The following is a 20,030-nucleotide window of genomic DNA, read 5'->3' on the forward strand; positions in this document are numbered from 1 at the left end:
CTTCAGGACTTTTTTGTTCTATTTTTACATGATGCTGCAATTCAAAGTTTCTGTTCTTTTATTTATTTATTGAATGATTATTTCGTTCAAGCCACCAAGATACAGACCAGACTGTTTAGCCTAGAGCCAATAAACCTGGCACATTTATATATTGTTCATTTTAATTAATTAAAAATGAAGTGAAATTTTGACGTTTTACATTATAATTTCTGAAAATATTACAGCACAAAAAGTTTTTCTTCATTTTTAAATTCAGAGAATTATCTTATTATTAACATCACCTTTTGGAGCACAATGTTTTCCATATTTTTAACCTAATATTAAAAATATTTTAAATGTATTTTACTACAATGTATTTATTTGCTGAAATGAAACACAATTCTCTTTTATTGTTTTTACCAATACTTCGACTTGGCTTTTTTTCTTTTGTTCATGATAAAATTATGAAGAATCAGTTTATTTTTGCTAATGACTGGATTTCTATATAAAAATATGCTTTTAATATACTTTTTGAAATATTTACTTACAATTAAGTTTTAACTTCATAAGTATGCTACAGTGACATTTTTTTAGTGTATCCATTTTTAAATCCTCTTACTCCTTAATGTAATAAATCATTGGAATCAAGCTAACGAATTTAATTACTATTACGTAAGAATATAATCTGTAATTCGCCTAAACAATGCTGAACGATTCTCTATTTTCTGTTCTTTAAGAAAGTTTTTGTATTAGTTGAAGTTTAAATACTTTCGTTTTTCGTGTTTCCATTTTAGTTGAGATTACTGAAAATTGAAGAGATGCATTGCAGAAAATGCGAAACGGTTTAAGGTTTTTTAAATAATAGTAAATGTTGTATGTGTATCCAATTTGAAGTTTATATATACTCTTGTGAGTAAGCTATTAAGAGAAAATTAAGATTATTTACAAAGATTGATTACAAAAATTAACTAAAACTACGTTGGTCACTGCTTTCATTAAAATCTTTTTTTTATATGACAAAGAAATGTTTTTTAAGGTGTATTAACGCTTGTGTAACAATACATTTTACAACTATTTTTCTCCCGGTTCATGGTTATATTGGAGAAATAATAATTTCTATCTTGAAAGAAGCAACATTTCTACCAAGTTATTTAATTGAATCTCCATAAACTTTTTAAAAAATTTTAGTTATATACAAATAAACAAAAATACCCGATAAACCTTCAGAAATGCGGAACTGTCTTGACTTATCCTAGAAGTCAGAGTGAAAAAGGTTTGTGATCAGTTTACTCTTTTCTTCGTTAAATATAGGTTACGATACTATACACATTATAAAATATTAAAAAAAGAACTTTATAGAGATAAGATTTAATTTTTAAAATTATAACTACTTTTTATTATTTTCAGATTTTTTTATACATATAAGTAAAATTTTTACAAATCTGAGATGAAGTTTCAGTCTGAAATATTCCAGAACTCTGAAGCGAAATACGGAATCCTGGCTAAGCAGATGAACGGTGGTACTGGCAAAACTCAATAAATAAACTAAACAATATGAATATAGAAATAACCATTCAGTAAATGGTTTAAAAAAACCAAGAGACCTTTTATCAAATATATTCATTTTACAATTTAATTCATTATTTTTTTTTCCAATTTATGCACATTATCATATTAAGTTGGCTATGTTCTATGTTTAGAAATGCCGAGGAATAGAATTAGGCCTAATATCATTTTCAAAAGAACTATATTTATCTTTTCTTTTTAATATGGTGCAAATGCTTCATTTAATTAAATTTTAGGATATTCTCTTTTTCGGAAAAGTTGGGCTGAAATAAGGAACATCACTTCTACACAGAGACATCAGGTACTACACATATCAAATACGTAGAAAGAGTTGAAAAATCCAACTTCATTTCTTTCGTTTTATTTCTAAATTAAACATATTTAGTATTTTTTAAATCAATAATTTCCTTATAAAATTCCAAAAAATTCAATTTATATCCATTTTAAATCAATTTAAAATTTCTGAACTCGGACCACTCAGTGATTTTGATGTTATAACTGAATAATATTTCATAGTTTGGCTTAGTTATTGTATTTAATTTAGTTAATTTGTTACTAAGCTTCATTTAAACTTATATAATTGCATTCTATTTTGCTAGTTGTTTTATTTTAATCTCGAGTGCTTGCAGTGTTGTACGTGCTTAGCTGCAAGTTTGGCCTGTTTTTTTTTTTTCTCATCAATATAAATATATAAATAAACATTATTATTAATTATTGTGTATTTATTTTAATGCAAATAATGTTTCTTATTATTTCCAATATGTAGTGCCTTTTTTGCAATAAATGTTCGAATTGTATTATACCGTGAACGATATTAAATCATCATTGTGAATGAAATAGTGAAACTGAAACGTATGTTTTGTTGAAAATGTTATATAGTAAAATTTCATAGATGCGCAAGTAATAATTGTATGTTTTTTTTAAATTTTAATTAAGATCTAAAAAGAGACTAGGGCATAAGATAAGAAACCATTGAGGAAAGAAATGCTATCTTTACAGACAAAATATTTGTTTGAATGTCGCCATTTATTAATAACTTACGGTATGCACATATCCTAAAATCAATGTTTTCGTAAAACTTTCGAATTTATTTATTATCTTTTATTAAAGCCAACGCATTTAAGATTCCAAAATTGATTTAATTTTGTTTCTGCGGTAGTTAGAAGCAAAGTTACTGGCAAAATTACAAACCAAAAGTGAAATTTTTAAAATTGATACTAACAACGGAAGGCCACGAGGTTGAAAATTGAATTCGGGATGAGATTTTGTATAATGGTAATATACATTTAGAATCTGCTTTCATGAAAACTTTAAGATACAATAGCTGGCCAATTTCTTGAAAATGACCCTCAAAATTTCAAAACAGTGTACATACTAATAATGTGTCGCTATTGAGAAGTCAAATACCACAGTGGTTAAGGTGCTGGTATAGCATTCACGAGACTCGAGTTCGATTTTGGACTAGTAATATCTGGGTTTTTTTTATTAGTTTTCTTTCTAAATTATTTTAAATTAAATTAACAATTAAGAAGTAGCTTTAATTAATATGTTTATCATTTTTTATGCAAATAAATTCTTAATTATAATTTAATTTTTAAAAGAAAAACCATTATAATGAATGCGTTTTTTTAAATATTCAGAAATATTTAAATTAAATTAACAATTTAAAGATAATTTAATTAATACGATACTCATTTTCGTATGGAAAAATAAATGCTTTTTCTCCTAATACACAAATTATAACTAATTTTTCAAAAGAAAAACAATTATGATCATTCATATGGTTCTGGAATTACAAATATAATTTTTACTACAAAAATATTTTAAATAACTATTGTTATTTTAAAATCATTAAAAGTTTCTATTTTTTGGATATTAATAATGATAAATTATTTATTACAACACAACGGATCCGAATTTATATTGGGAATTAAAAAGAGCAGTTGAAATTAATAAAATTATATCGGCAAGCATTCCAAATATTAATAATCGCAAGAAAAACTAGAAAGCATTTTTAATTATTGCAAAAAAATACAAAATAAACATGATTTATAATTTTACGGAAAATATAAAGCACTTCCAAAATTCTGATGAAGAGTAGAGTAAACAAAGAAATGATCGTGTCAAAAGATGCCAAAAAGATTATTTTATTTCGACATGCTTTTAATATGACATCAATGAGAATATAGTTAATAATATTTGATACAATTGTATTATCAAAATTTTAATGAATTAGATAACATTATCCACAATACAGCATTTCAACACAATGATCATGAACACAAATATTAAAGATAATATATACATTTTAACAATGCATATTAGAGATTGATGATGACTTTGTAATCACTTAGATGTTTTAAAAATGTCTTATATTGTACAGATAAGACCTACCAGTCTAAGCAATCGCTTTCAGGTTCCAGCAAATCTTGTAGAATCGCAGCTGTGAAGGCATTAGTGTTATAGTCAATTCTCTGAACCACGCTCATATTATTACAATTTACACAATAAGTTGAACAATTTGTACTGTCCTCTGTAAAGTTTCTTGTCCGATTTTTATGCGTGTTACTTGATTGACATAAATAACTATGCTGCTGAATCTTATCTCCAGTATTTTCACAAAAGGAATGTACTTTAGTAAGTGCAGTGGGAAAATAATTTTCACTGTAATACCTCCCTGCTTTTTCTTCACTTGCACGCCCACTTTTAGTTTTATTTCGTTTTCCACATATATCTTTCTCAAATTGTCCATCGAAATTAGTTTCTTTCTTTGGAATAGTTTCAACCTTAGCTTTTTTTCTCTTTGCAACTATCTTCATTTCTTGTGCCAAAATTTCATTGCTGTTTTGAACTGACTCGACTCTTCTATATTTTGTTTTCAATGAGTCTTTTTGTCTACCTAATCGTTCAAGAATTGCTTTAGGAGTAACTTTTTGTACTTTTACAACAACAGTCTTTGTTAATTCTTCTATAGATTTAATTTGCCTCGGCTTTGCAAAAAAATTAACCATCCCTGACACATAATTTGCAGTACCTTCAGTATCTTTCTTTTCTATATGATGGACAAAGTTTTGAAGCATTTTTGAAGGCGAATTCTTCACCTGTAGTTGATTTTGTGAAAACATATCACGAACAGGTATTAAACACTTTGTATGTAAAAGATGTATCTCCTAGTAGGCTTGGTTGTGAAGATTCCTTTCAGGAGGTAATAACAAATATGGCTATTTCTAAAAAAAGAAAAGAAAAAGAAAGACATTAATTTTTTTTAAAAAAAAAGATCTATCTCAATCATTTTTACTATTAAATTTACCATTGATTTAAGAATTAACAAAAGAAATGGTCTCATGAAACATCAATTTGATGGCAGAGTTTTCAGGAAAATTTGATATCTAAATAAAAATGGCAATAAAATTGTAAAGAAACAATATTATCTACTAAATTAAATATATACAAGAAGGACCATGGAAATGAAAAATCAATATCAATTTCTTTTAATTTTTGTTATTATAATTTTTGTAGTTTAATAACTCATAAAATGATCTTGGTAAAAGCGTTTACGGAGGGAAAAAACTAATTTTGTCCCTAAAAAAACGGTATATTTGAGTATGTAATATAAAATTTAATTAAAATTTGGATAAGGATGAAACAATAAATCCAAATAATGCTGAGAGTTTCTTTTTATGTCATATTTCATGTTTATATAAACGTAATCTAAAGACAGAAGATATTAATAGATATTTTTTAATTATTCCTGTTAGAAATTTCAAGAAAATTTCTTCTACAAATAATTTTAAAGACATATTTATCCATGACTAGAATCCACATCAAAGTGATCTCTGTAATAAAGCTAAAGACGAGAGTGTGCAGATGCATTCAGAACTTTTAAACTAGGGTTTATACAAAAATTGACTTTTTGAAAAACCGGTTTTCGAATTCGATATTTCAAAAAAAAAAAAAAAAAAAAAAAAACGGTTTTAGCCGGTTTTCAAATTTTTGTAAAAAAAAAAATTGAGTAGGGAAAAATAAAACATTTTTCCCTATTCTATTTTTTTTATTTTATTTTAATTTATATAAAACAATAAAAAACGAAATTAATATCAAAGTCAAAATATAAAAAACAAAATTAAAGATTACATATACATATTACTTACACAACATAACGAAAACTCAAACAAAAATTTCAAATAATGTTTATATTATTTTCACTAATTTTAATTTCTCCTAAGAAAATAAGATTAAAAAAACATAAAATATCCACTAAAGAGTGGCTGAGTTTCGTTCTTATTTTGGACACAATACTGCCTGAAATGAAAATACTCGTTCACTAGTTACTGAGTTTAGCATCAAATTACAAATCTAAGTTTTTTGTTCTTTTATTCGTTTGTTCAAATAATGAAAATTCAGCTTTCAGTGTCTTTGGATTTGTAAGTTTTTCTTCAGGGTCTTCAAGAAATAAAACAGTTATATTATTTCCGACAATTATTTTATGAACTGCTTTCAAATGATTATGTAGATTGCTCGTAGATGATCCTTTGCAGCTCAACATTTTGTTACAATGATTTCAGATTACCTTGCCTATCCCGAACTTTTAGAAACTATCCCAAACTTCCGACTTACTCATTTTTATCTAAAAATGAAATTAAAGTTATTGAATAAATATTTTTGACGTTTATTTTACAATTTTATTATTTTAACTATTAATATTAGTGTAATTTAAAATCTAATCTACACATTTTCTAGGAAGTTTGAAAAAAAACAACACTTAATCTAATTCCGATGCTTGCTAAAGACATAATTTATGTTAAAACGTTGCGAGACAAAATATGGAATATTTTAACACCCTGTGTTTTATTTAAAATTCCATTAAACAGAAGCCAGAACTTCTTATTTTACACTAATTTTTGATAGAAGAAATTTGTATGATAAAATTGAAATTTTAAAATGTAAAATAGAAAATATAAACAAAAATTAAAAACACTTAATACTTCCGTTATTTTTACCAAATATAACAACTTTTTACTTTTGTTTCCAGTTTTCACCTCCATAATATTAAGCAAACCTGTCGTGACTCGAGACGGATCGGATTCTGAGACCATATTTCGACAATTCCATTTCAATCAGGGGTGAGAGGGGGAACGATGAGCACATTTGACCTTGGATTTCTCGTATTATATCCTTTTTTATTTCTATTTTCTTTCACGTGTATGTGAGTGTTATGTTATTTCTGACAGCATTTTATTTTAACTGAATATTTCGTATTGATATGGCTAGTTCAAGTGGTGTAAAAAAGCTTTCAGGAGTGGTACGAAGAAAATTTTATGATATCATTAAATACTATGATCAAGAAGCAGAAAGCGGGGAATTATTTATTCCTTTCGCACGTTCTTCGAAACGAGCCAGTAAAATTGCTGACGTTTCTATTAGCACTGAATTCATACCGATAGACAAAACATCCAATGAGAATCAAGAGATGAACTTTATCAAACTTTTGTTTCACCTAGAAAAAAAAAAGTGAAAAGGGATGTTCATGAAAAACATAAATTGACGAATTCGAGGCGCAATTGTGCAGTGCACAAGCACTGGCCAACGCAACTTGCAACGTTGAAAAAATGTGTTTGCTGCCCGTTGCATAGAATGAATAGCAAATCAAATAAGTTCAAAATCAATTTTTACATAATATGAATTCTTAAAAACCGGTTTTCGAATGTCACAAATTTACCTTAAGAAACCGGTTTTGTAAAACTGGTTTTCAAAACCGTCAAACCCTATTTTAAACCATCAAAAATAAAGAAATTTGTGTATAAAAACTACTACTATGGCAAAATAAGTCAAGAGGTTCCAATTATTATAGATTCCAATTCCCCCTGTCAAAATGGAATATGGCGTATTGCATAGATATGTGTGAAATATTTTTTCTTATTTAGCTACCCAGATTTTAACTTCACTTTAAACCTCATTTTTTAAAAAAAAAAATTCAAAATAACAATATAGTTCCGAAATATCAGCACATTATACATACATCAAGAAAATTAGAATTCACTATAAATTTACTTATATACTTTATATTCCATACTTTCTTAAATTTTGATAAGATCAATCCGCCATTGGTTCTAATTCTGCGCAATACAGGGTGGTCAAAAAAAAAAACTTCCCCTATGTATGAAACCCTAGCGGCCTATCCACTCAACCAATCGAACCAAATTTTCAGACCTGGTTGTTTGAAGGTATGCGCTGGAGATTGTGATGATTCTAAACAACGTAGAACTCACGGTTAAGTTTACAGTGAGAGAATTTTGAAATTTTAGAATGGCAACACCCACCTTTTCCTTCAAATTGATCAGCGTATTGAAAAACCACAAATGGTTTTGGAACGATTAGCGTGTGACGAAAATTGCCGCATTAAAGCATATGCAAAGAAGAGCATTATAAAGGAATAATGACAACACAGAGAGGAAAGAGAAAAAAGTTTTTATTGGAATGGAAAGTTATAAATACAGGCTTTCAACATGTTCATCTTCGCAGGCGACAACGCATTGTATTCGGGCGATTGTGGGCAACAATGCCGAACGTAACATGAAAGGAGGAATCTGCATAACTTCACGTGTTATCACATCTTGCAATTCTGACACAGTTGCAGAAATCCGTTATTCCTGAATTGCAGCAACGAAATGTCATTAGGGACATTGTATAAGGTGTACACGCCTGGTCTACGAGATGTGTCAGAATTGAAAGATTCCATAACACGTGAAGTTATGCAGATTGCTCCTTTCATGTTACGTTCGGCATTGTTGTCCACAATCTCCCGAATGCAATGATTTGTCGCCTGAGTAGGTGAACACGTTGAAAATCTGTAATTATAACTATTCATTCCAATAAAAACTTTTTTTTTTCTCTTTCCTCTCTGTGTTGTCATTGGTCCTTTATAATGCTCTTTTTTGCAAATGCTTTACGGCCTCAATTTTCGTCACACGCTAATCGTTCCAACGCCATTTGTGGTTTTTCAACACGCGGATCAATTTGCGCAAGGAAAAAGTGGGTGTTGTCATTCTAAAATTTCAAAATTCTCTCACTGTAACCGTGAACCCTGTGTTGTTTAGAATCATCACAATCTCCAGCGCATACCTTCAAACAACCATGTCGGAAATTTTGGTTCGATTGGTTGAGCGGATAGGCCGCTAGGGTTTCATACATAGGGGAAGTTTTTATCTTGACCACCCTGTATTTTATATCCAGTTTAAAATGGTTGTATGACTTTTCCGTACGACACATTTCCGTACCGATCATAAAACTAACAATCAATGGTCTTGTTTACAAGCGGGATGTGTTACAGGTAAGAATCAGTGCCATAAAAGATTACAACAAACTGTAACTATCAGATAAAAACTGTCATCTAAAACTGTCAGATATAGCGAAATTTAACATGATATTTAATGCAATTTTTAATACTTATTAAATTAATAATTAATTTAATGCAATTTCATGCGTTTTAATATAGTCTAAATGTTTTTCACTTTAACTTCTATGAAGGGTAAATTGGTTTTTAATTACTTTATTCGAAAATGTATGGTAAAAATAAGGGACGAATGGTATTTCTTTTCATATAAATATTGCATCTACTTCTAAACAAAAATAATTTCTTCTGCATTTTAGAAAGTAATTTACTTTACTTGAATATAACGATCATCATTAAACGAAACCGGTTTAACCAGTTTTTGCTTCATTTCATCTTGATTCGTTTGTTTATTTCAATGAGTTCAAACACTTAAATACATGTTATTTAAAAACGGCAAATAAAAAAAAGTTTTTTATTAGGTTTCAAGTACAATTAAATGAGGTTACTGGTATTGAAATGATTTATAAAAAGGCAGTTCTTGAAATGCCATAAGCAGAAAGAAAATATCCAAATACAGATGTTACGTTTCCATGATACGGCGTGTTACATCAGAATAGAAGTTTCCAGAATAGAAGTGCTATTACAAATTTTAATCTTTCTGATTATATCATGGGTTTAATTTCAACGTTGTTGCATTTTTTAAAATTTGTACTCTGAAAAGGATAAATTATTTGTTCTTAATATAACTTTTCATCTTGTATATGAAATATTGCAAGTACAGAGTACATAAAAAGAGATGTCACAGAAATATATTAATATTTCCCTAACTTATCATTTGCTGAGAAAATCTATAAAAAATATTAGCTGAATTCAAATTTAATTTTCTTCTAGATGCACTATTAAACGATAATCGAAATCTATTGCTGTAAAATAATAAAATAACACAGTATAAAAAAATTGATTTATGCATTAATATATGTAGTATATATTCTTCACGAATTTAAATTTTTTTCAAAGATCATTCTTACATTTAAATTGAGTCGTTAAAACTCGTATTGAATTATGCTTTTGTAATGCACTTTTCAACAATACAATCTACACTTTTATCATAAGTTTTCACTCTGTAAGCAAGAAACTTTGAAGCAAGAAACCTGGTGAATTTACACTGAATTCAATCAGTCGCAATCCATATTTCAAACAATGAAATTATTTCAAAAGAATTCAGGAACAGAATTAAACTATCCAGGGGCCCAGAAGCAATGCAAATCTCTAGGTCCCCTTTTCCCTCCAGATTTTTAAAACCCAGTATTTTTTATTGATTTTAATTTAATTTTTATTCAGTAGTTTTAAGTAGGAAATTTTGACAAACTGCAATCGCAAAACCCTTTCTAAAAAGTCGATTTCAAAATTCCAAGTAAAAAAAAAGTAGGCAGCGAAAATTTGAAAGTAAATTTAAACAAAACCGTTATATACAGGTATAGGACAAAATAATAGGAACACCCATTTAAAAATGAGGCGTCCTTCGACTGACCAATAAAAGGCTGCCTCGCGTCGCAGCAATGTGCCACCTAATGGCGGCGAAAGGGAAGATATCAGTGAAGCATTTCGAGGTGTGAGAGTTGCATGAGAAAATTCTGTACCTAGCAAAGCGTGATTATGACGGACCTTTCCTAAGCGAAGAAAGGCATGATAATTGGAGCTCGCCTCGCTGAAGCGTTCGTGTCCAGAATAGCCAATCTTGAAGGTGTTTCAAGGACCATTGTCTTAAGGGTTATGACAAAGCTGGGTAAGGTGTCTCCCGCGAAGCACAATAGTGAGCGAAAGTCGAAGTTGAAGGCCCGAAATCGGAAAACTGCACTGCTGCAGATAACGTCCGAGACGAATACCCCCTTCAGAATCCCGTATCCATGAAAACTATTCAACGAGAATCGTATGCTGCGAATATTCATGGCAGAATAGTGATTCCAAAACCGTTAGTTTTGGCGCGGAATGCTATGAAGAGACTACACTGGTACAGGGACCACCTAAACGGGACACAACTGCAATGGGAACGAGCCATCTGGTCTGATGAATCCTCATTTACATAATTCCAAACCACCGGACGTGTTCGCCTAGCGAACACCGGCAGAAGCATTTCATGTTGACTATATATATATATATATATATATATATATATAAGGACTAATTTTTTTAACATACTCTAAATAATATTATAAAAGCCGCGGATATTCTTTTAAATTAAAAAGCACCTAATATTTTAGAGCTATTAAATAATGTCATAAATAACTTGGCAATGGTAATAAGGATTATCACTGGAATTAAGTTCCAAAATTAATTTATACAATATTTCAATTTGATTTGAATAAGTTCGATTATACGACCTCTTTAATTAAATGAAAGTATAAAATTAAATAACTTTCCGAATACCGCTAAAAATTTTTTGAGAGTTCAGGAGCTAAAGGCAATTGCTAACTTTGCCTATTTAATAAATCGGTCCTTTTTTCACCTCTTCATTAGAATTATTTAAATAATTTCTTTCATGTGTTGATAAAAGAACCCATATTGCAGATTCAAAACTATTGAGAATTAATTATATTTATTAGAAACGACTTTACGGACACATTTCAATTCTTCAGCAATTCTTTTTGTGAAAACTATGTGCATGTTGGGGACAATTTGCTTAAAAAAAGTCTAGCTGGTTACACAAGGAGCCACAGGTAGCAGAACTCCAATAGAAATCAATATAAAATTACAAGAACAGCAATTGAATTTAGAACATTAGTTTTTGTATTGAATGTCATAAAATCAAATTTATGTTATTCATTGTAGGAGAAACTGTTGGTATAGCATTAAGAAAATTATAAAAGAAATCCTCTTCTCATAATTATGTGAATGAATATTTACTTCTTTTGATGTAATTTACTTTCTATCATAATAAATGAAACCTTTGGTAAATCTTCCGTATCATTTGTAATTATGTTATTCACAAGAAATGAATAATTTCTTATTAATATATTGTTCAATAAAAAATTATTGTAATAATTATGTAACAGCTGTAACTTTTTTCTCAACATAGACTAAAATTTTGATGATTTTGTATTTTGAAGGAATATTTAAAAAAATGTTAATTATTTAATGCTACTATCCATAAAAAAATCATTTTAATTATTTTTTACATCTTATTTATATTTTAAATTACTATAAAAGTAACCTCTTACAAATAATGTTCAAAATACTTGAAGTATAAAAATCCCTTATCACTGTCAATGAACTTATTATGAAATTAATAAATTACTAATATTAAATATTATTTGTGTAAAATATTAATATATTTTATTATTTGTGTTCCCTCTTCTTTTATTTTTGTATGAGAATTCAAAATGAAGTAAATCAAAATATATTCAGTTTATAGTGCATGTTATAACAATTATACATAATGCTTATATAGAATTTAATGCATTTCTTTTAATTTAGAATAATCTTTTATTTAATGTGGATTGTTAATGAGCAAATACATTTTTATTTGCATAATATATATTTGTGAAATGATTTTAAATTGTACTTAAGTGTATATTATTTTAACTATGATAAGATATACTACAAGGAAATCTATCCGAAAAAATTCTTAACTAATTCTGTTTTCACATGTTTTATAGAAATTTCATCGATTTTGATAGTCCATTTTACAAGACAGATCTTTGTACGTAGAGGCACTAAATTTAACACAAATACAATTGGGAAGAAAAAAATGTGCAATCAATGAAATACAAGATATTAACGCACAAAAATAATGTTATATCTATTGCAAATTATATAAAGAAACGTAACATAAGTTACGTTTCTTTATAGTTAAGAATATGTATATGTCTTAGATATCATATACGTTTTCTAGTCATGAACTTTCATTTATATTTATGTATGAAAAGTTAAAGTTTTCATATATAAATATAAATGCGAATATTTGATTTTTAAGTATGAGATTTGGTGTATTTTTATAACTATATTAGGTTTGTTAAGTGATTTGTTTTATATCTATATGAATTATTTATTTGATTACCAGAAATTCTAAATCTTTGAATATATTTTATTTCATATAATAAGAAACTTGTCAGTTGGTAAATTGTGTTACAAATTTATGTATTATTTATTAACTGAAATGTGCATTTAAATTACTCAGTTATCTTAAAACAATTAGAATCGTCTATGTCTGTAATATTGAAGTAAATTTGTATTGTTTTAGAATAGAATTTCACTATTTAAATTTCTTATTACAGTTTATTGATTTTTATATCAGAATTATATTTGATATACTTTGTTTGTAAATGAATAATTCAAAGAATTAATTTGATTTCAAATGTATATTTTAAATTTGCTATCTTTGGCGACTAATTGGTTCTCTACGATTAATGGTTGATGACAATTTCAATTTTCTTAACAAATCATTCTTAAACTTCAAATCTTGTTATCTATCTGTAGATATGTCTCCCTATATATAACTTACAGTAGCCTTACACTGTTTTTTTTTTTTTTTTTTTTTTTTTTGTTCATTGTCCTTTGCATTTCCCCAATTTTCTGTCTATACTTTATACACACAATATTTATTTTTACAATTATATCACAGGAAAGAGAAGCAGTATTAGAAAATGGAAGCCCTTCAAAAAAATTTCCAACATTGTTTGATTTTGAAGTTAAACCTTATTTATAAATATAAAAAAATATCAAAATTTATTTCAAGCATATCTAATATTGAAACCTACTCGACATATAAAAATAAACCTAATCTTCATATCTTCGTCACAAAGATTGAAAAAAAAAAAAAAAAAAAAAAACCCAAGATGAAAATTAGCAACAACATTGCGAAAGGTTTCGAGTTTCCTTTCAACAGTGACATATATTGTTGAGAAATATGTTTAAAATATTTGAAAAAAATTATTAAATCCAGAAAGAAAAATTGTATGGTAAAAAAATTTAAATAATTAAAAACATAATTTTTGATGCTGTAAAAACTATTTTTCTAGCATAAAATTTTAGGAAATTGTCGCGAATAAATGCCAAAAATTTCTTTTAATTTTTGATTAATTAAAATTCTAATTGAAAATTTCAAGAAATCTCTCTGAAAAGCACTTTTTTACCCTCCAAACTATATATTTGCCAAATTTGAGTTATAAAACGAGAAAAGGCAGAACTTGTTTTTAAAAAATGACAGAATCTGAGCCTTGAATTAAAATAGTTTTCAAAATTTTTATTATTGTAATCATCATTTCTTTGATTAAAAATATCAGATTAAAAAAATATTTTTTAAAAACTAAAACTTTGTATGATTTATCTAAGAAATAATAATTGGGTCATTTGCAAAAACACAGCTACAGAGCTCATGATCAGTGAAAACCTATTCTTTTCGATCACTAAAAACTGATTTCTTTTGGTTTTACTTGCATTTATAACTTATATATTCCTAACAAGATCATCAAATCATGATCAATAAAGAAGTTTCTCAATTGCCAACAATCCCAATTATACATTGAAAATTTAAGAAAAAAAAAGCATTGGCTTTCTTTAGAAGTTTTCTAATCTAACATAATTATTAACCATTATATTAAAACTGCATCATATCAAGCATGTCCAAAGCATTCTCAGTTTGAAAATAGAACCTGAAACTAATTTTGACTTCTTTAATAAATATAAGACTGCAATTTAACTATAATAGAGAACAATGAAATGTATCTTTCATAATTTATGTGAATACAGCATAATAAATATAGATTGGGCAAATGATAGTATTAAAAAGAAAGCAATTTTTAATAGCTTACAACATGATTATATTACTCTATAAATCAGACTTTAAAATAAAATATCTTCTAAAATTTACATAATTAAAAAATTACAAACAGAAAGTTAAATCATGCACATTATTTACCATTTACAGTCTTTTTTAGTCTAATGCAAAATTAATAAGACATATAATTTAGAATTCAACTTTGCTATACATCCTGTAGCTAGCTCCTCAATACATATCTATACTACTATTATAAATGTGAAAGTTTGGATGGATGTTTGTTAGTCAATCATACCAGAATGGTTGAACGGAATTGGATGAAATTTAGCACACAGATAGATTATTGTCTGGAATAGGACATAGGCTACTAATTATTCCGGTTAATTGATTGGTTAATTTTTTATTAACTAAAGACTAACTTTCCCGCCAAAAATCTGAGGCCAAATCCCGCTAAAAATGAATAAAGCTTCCGTTTTTTTCCCCCACACTAATAAGGTTAGGCTTAATATATTTTCTACCGATTATTTCAAAGGATTCTGTTAATTTCTTGGTGTTTGATGCATTTAAAATTAAACGTTGTTAATTAATCGATCTTTCGGATTCATTCTGAAGTACTTTTAAATTAAAATAAAACAGATTAAAGGAAATTAAAAATTTCTAATCTGCATTGCGTAACCCCAACTGGCGTAGTAAACTCACGCACTTGCGTGACCCCAACTGGCGTTGAAAATTCACGCATGCGTAGTGTGCTCTGATTGTTGAACACTGTGTTTTCATTTTAATAAATTGCAGCTTAATCTTGCAAGAGAACATCCCCAAGATGCAGCATCACCGAAAACAACGACCGGGGAGTCCTTTTGCAGCAGTACAAGCTAATAGTAGGGGACGAGTGCACGATGTCGCAGAAGAATGCATTCGAGGCGTTAAACCGCAGCCTGCAGGACATCCGCGGCAATCAGGCGGTGATGGGCGGCTTTGCCGTTTTGCTCGCAGGCGATTTTAAACAGAAACTGCCGAGTGTTGATGAAACCGTCAGTTCTCATACATACACATCAAAATTTCCATGCGAACGAAGTCGCGTTTAAAAACTAGTACATCACAATTGTCAATGATTTAAAAAGAATAAACATTTTTGAACGAATATCTATCTATTTCTACCTCTACTATAGACACATAATATTTATTTTTACAATTATATCAAAGGAAGGAGCCGCAATATTTTAAAATGGAGGCACTTTAAAAAAAATTTCAGCATTGTTTGATTTTGAAGTTAAACCTTATATGTAAATACAAAAAAAATATCCAAAAATTTATTTCAATTATATATGATATCGAAACCTACTCGACATGAAAAATATATCTAATCTTCATATCTTGATTACAAAGATAATAAAAAAAAAAGCCAAGAGGAAATATTAGCAACAACATTTGGAAAGGTTTAGTTTCTTTGGAACATTGAAATATATTGTTGCAAAATATGTTTAAAATATTTCAAAAATTAATTAAATGTCGAAAGAAAAATTATATGGTAAAAAATTTGATATCATTAAAAACATAATTTTTAAAAAAAAATTATGATGCTGTAAAAACTATTTGCCTACAATAAAATTTTAGAAAGTTATAGCGAATAAACTCCGAAATTTCGTTCAATTTTTTATAAATTCAAATTAAAAATGTTAAAAAATCGCTCTGAAAAGCACATTTTTGCCCTCCAAACTATATATTTGCTAAATTTGTGTTATGAAACGAGAAAAGCCAGAAATTGTTTTTAAAAAATGACAGAATCTAAACTCTGAATTATAATAGCTTTGAAGATCTTTATTATTATAATTATTATTTCTTAAAATTAAATATATATTTTTAAACTAAAATTTTTCATTATTCGTCTAAGAAATAATAATTGGGACATTTACAAAAACACTGCTAAGAACTCACGATCACTGAAAACTGATTTCTTTTGGTTTACTTGCATTTAAAGATTATTTATTCCGAACCATATGACCAAATCATTAGTAATAAAGAAGCTTCTCAATCTCCAACCAACACAAAAATATATTGAAAATTAATAACATTGTCTTTCTTTAGAAGGTTCCTAATCTAACATAATTATTAACCACGATATTAAAACTGCATCATATCAAGCATGCCTAAAGCATTCTGAGTTTGAAAATAGAACCTGAAACTAATTTTGATTTCTTTAATAAATATAAAACTGCCATTTAACTGCGGCAGAGGACAATGAAATGTATCTTTTACAATTTATGTGAATATAGCATAATAAATTTTTATTGGACAAATGATACTATTAAAATGAAAGTAATTCTCAGTAGCTTGCAACATGATTAAATCATTCTTTAAATCAGACTTTAAAATTAAAATTCTTCTAAAATTTACATACTTAAAAAATTACAAGCAGAAAGTCAAATCATGCACATTATTTACCATTTACAATCTTTTTAGTCTAATGTAAAATTAATAAAACACATTAATTTAGAATTCAACTTTGTTATACATCCTCCAATTCCTCTACAAATATATATCATAACTGTCAATGAGCGTAAAAGAATAAACATTTCTGAACGAATATTTGTACATAAGTACATAAAGAATTCAATGTATCAATTGATCAGGATTTATATTTATTCATTTCTCCTTGACCTTAGTATATCAACTTTCTTTAAAAGATGTTTTCAACATCAGATAGAGTTCTGGAAACAGTTTTAATATATTTGTTGTTAAATATATTATCACATACTATTAATACTGCATCACATTTTTAAGCTTAGTATATCAACTTTGCATGCTCTTAAACGTATGTTCACGTTTTGAGACATTCAGCATGAAAGTCTTTAACTGCATATTTCTCCTGATACAGTGCTCACATTTTTCTGAACATTTCTTCTATATAGTCCTATAATATATCAACATAATCATGAAAAAGATTGTAGGTAAAACAATCAAGAAAAACAAAGTAATACGAATATGATTAAAATTATCAATAAAACTAAAAACAATAATTTTAAAAAATGTTTTAAAACATAATATTACAATACAAGTATGTACTATTCATTTAGCAAACGTATAAAGATATTTTGAATAAATGTGATAATTTATGACAGGTATGCATATGATTAACTTTAGAGTGAAAAATAATTCTTTTTTTGACTGAACACATCCAATATAAAAATTGTAATCCTATTTACAGGTAATGAAATGATGTCATCAGTGTTGAAAGTGTTTTAAGTTCTACGAATATTTAAGTTGCACAAACCTGTTTGGCAGTAGATTCAAGGCCAAACAAAGAAACAGCTGTGACTCGGGCTTGAAAACGCAAAATAAAACCGGTACAAATATGGCCGCTATTATACACGCCGATATAAAGACACAAAAAGACGATTGCAGTTGAAGTTCAGGAGTTTTTCTACTAGCTAATGCTAAAAGATAAAAGAGGCTTGGACAGAAATATTGGTGGCATATAAAATTTACTCCTTCTTGCTAAATCAAAACACGCCTTCATATCGTTTTCGTCAAAACCTTTTATTTTTGCTTGAAATAAAAAGACAGATGATTAGTTCACCAATTCAAAATACCTCTTCCTTTGTAGCTAGAACTTAAATCTTACTGTACACGAAAACTCTCTTAGCTTAAATTATATGCTTAAAATTGTTTCCAGCACTGTTATAAAATTTCAATACGAAAAAAAATTATAGAAGGATTTTAAGTGTAAAAGTTTCAATAAATATTAAAAATTTCATGTTACTTTTGCCACTACATAAGTATAATAAAATGAAGTGATATAAGCCGTGATTGCTTAATCTTTCTATGAAATTTATCTGGAACTTTTTTAATTGTTAGTGTATTTCCCATTTTTTGTTGATAATTTTATTTTATAACAACCGATATATAATGGATTAATAACAGTTTCGAACTGTTTGAAAATTCTATTGAAAAATTCATTATTCACATCAAATAAAGATTTTTGGTCTTATTATTTTTCCTGAGTGTTTAAGAGTGCCATATACAGAGAGAGAAACCAATGTCGACAAAAGCGCCTCCTATCGATGGGGGGAAAGGTAATCCGTTGACGAAATAAACGAAGGAAGCAGCTTAAAAGGTTTGCTTGACAAGCCGAATAACACTCAACAAGAAAAGAATTCCCAGTTCCGTGGAGATATTGTTGTGTGGGAGTGTGACATTAAGAAGAGCAATAGACTCACCAAATTATCCCCAATAAAACTTTCCCTTACTTTTTGAATAGGTCTTTCGAAAACAGACACTGTCTTTGTACATCAAGAGAGGGGTTTGGTAGGGTTAATTAACCACACAAAATTGTTTGGAAAAGATATTCTTGAGTTAGATATTTTAGATTTTCTCCGCTTACACAGAAAATCGTACTCAGAGCAGTGTGAATGTTAGAAGGACTCAAAGAAAGAGCGTCTCAAAGATACGCCAATCTTTTAACAGGGTTTCTCCACAGTGATTAGCCTATGATTATGAAACTGTTGATTGTTCTAATATTGATACATAAAAACTGACAGCTTTGATCGCAGAAGATAGAAACGTTTATTGACTTATTTAAAAGTTGAAGTGTCAAGAGTATTTGGCAGAATACGATTTCTTAGAACAAAAAGACTGTGTAAAATTAAAATTTCATAATTTTTTCATAAGTATATTTATTGACTGAAGTCAAATAAAATATTTTTATTTGCATCATTTAAGTATTTTGAAAGTAAAAAATGTGCAAATGTGCATCTAAAAACTGAATTTTATGATGAATCAGAGAAATTTTTGTTGAATAATTCTTTAAGATATTATATAAATTACGAAAATTATTCTGCAGTGAATATACAACTTCAGTGATGAACGACTCTGTTTTCAATTTTCATATTTAAAAAAAGATGTCCTTGGTTTGAGTAAAAAATGTTTTTATATTAATTGCACTTTAACATTTCCACTCCAATTTAAAGTGTACATTTTATGGACTCTGACAGAAAATTAGTAAGAGATAAGTAATACAATGAACAGAACTATTTAAGACATGCATAATAGTAAAACTGAATTATATAACTATCAAAATCTGAAGCTTTGATAGCTACATATTTTGCAGAAAAAGCTATTAAGAGACCAAGTTACATAAAATCTATAATTGAAAATTTTAGAGATCATTTATATTGGCGAACCGGCTGGTAGCAAAGGGCTAGTTTCTTAATAAAGAGATTGCTTAATGAACTATTGTAATATACATACACTCACATAAATTTCCCTCCTTTTATGAGTATAGATAATAGCGATTTTGATGAATTCAAAAACATGAGAATATTCAAATATTATTAAATAAAAGAAGATATAGATTTTCTTATATATTATTTCTCTTTA

General features: G+C 27.8%; 1 protein-coding gene across 1 annotated transcript in view; it reads right to left on the reverse strand.

Annotated features, from left to right (window-relative positions):
- Nucleotides 1–3,825: 3,825 nt before the first annotated feature.
- The window catches only part of LOC129958877 (uncharacterized), a 54,383-nt gene continuing 38,178 nt past the window's right edge, over nucleotides 3,826–20,030 (reverse strand). Inside the window, exon 2 of the mRNA XM_056071599.1 lies at nucleotides 3,826–4,772. Coding sequence (XP_055927574.1) covers nucleotides 3,936–4,670 — 735 coding nt within the window. The 5' untranslated portion in view covers nucleotides 4,671–4,772 and the 3' untranslated portion in view covers nucleotides 3,826–3,935. The remainder of the gene's footprint in view (nucleotides 4,773–20,030) is intronic.

This window comes from Argiope bruennichi, chromosome X1, assembly GCF_947563725.1.
Source record: "Argiope bruennichi chromosome X1, qqArgBrue1.1, whole genome shotgun sequence".
In the NCBI taxonomy this organism is placed as follows: Eukaryota; Metazoa; Arthropoda; class Arachnida; order Araneae; family Araneidae; genus Argiope; species Argiope bruennichi.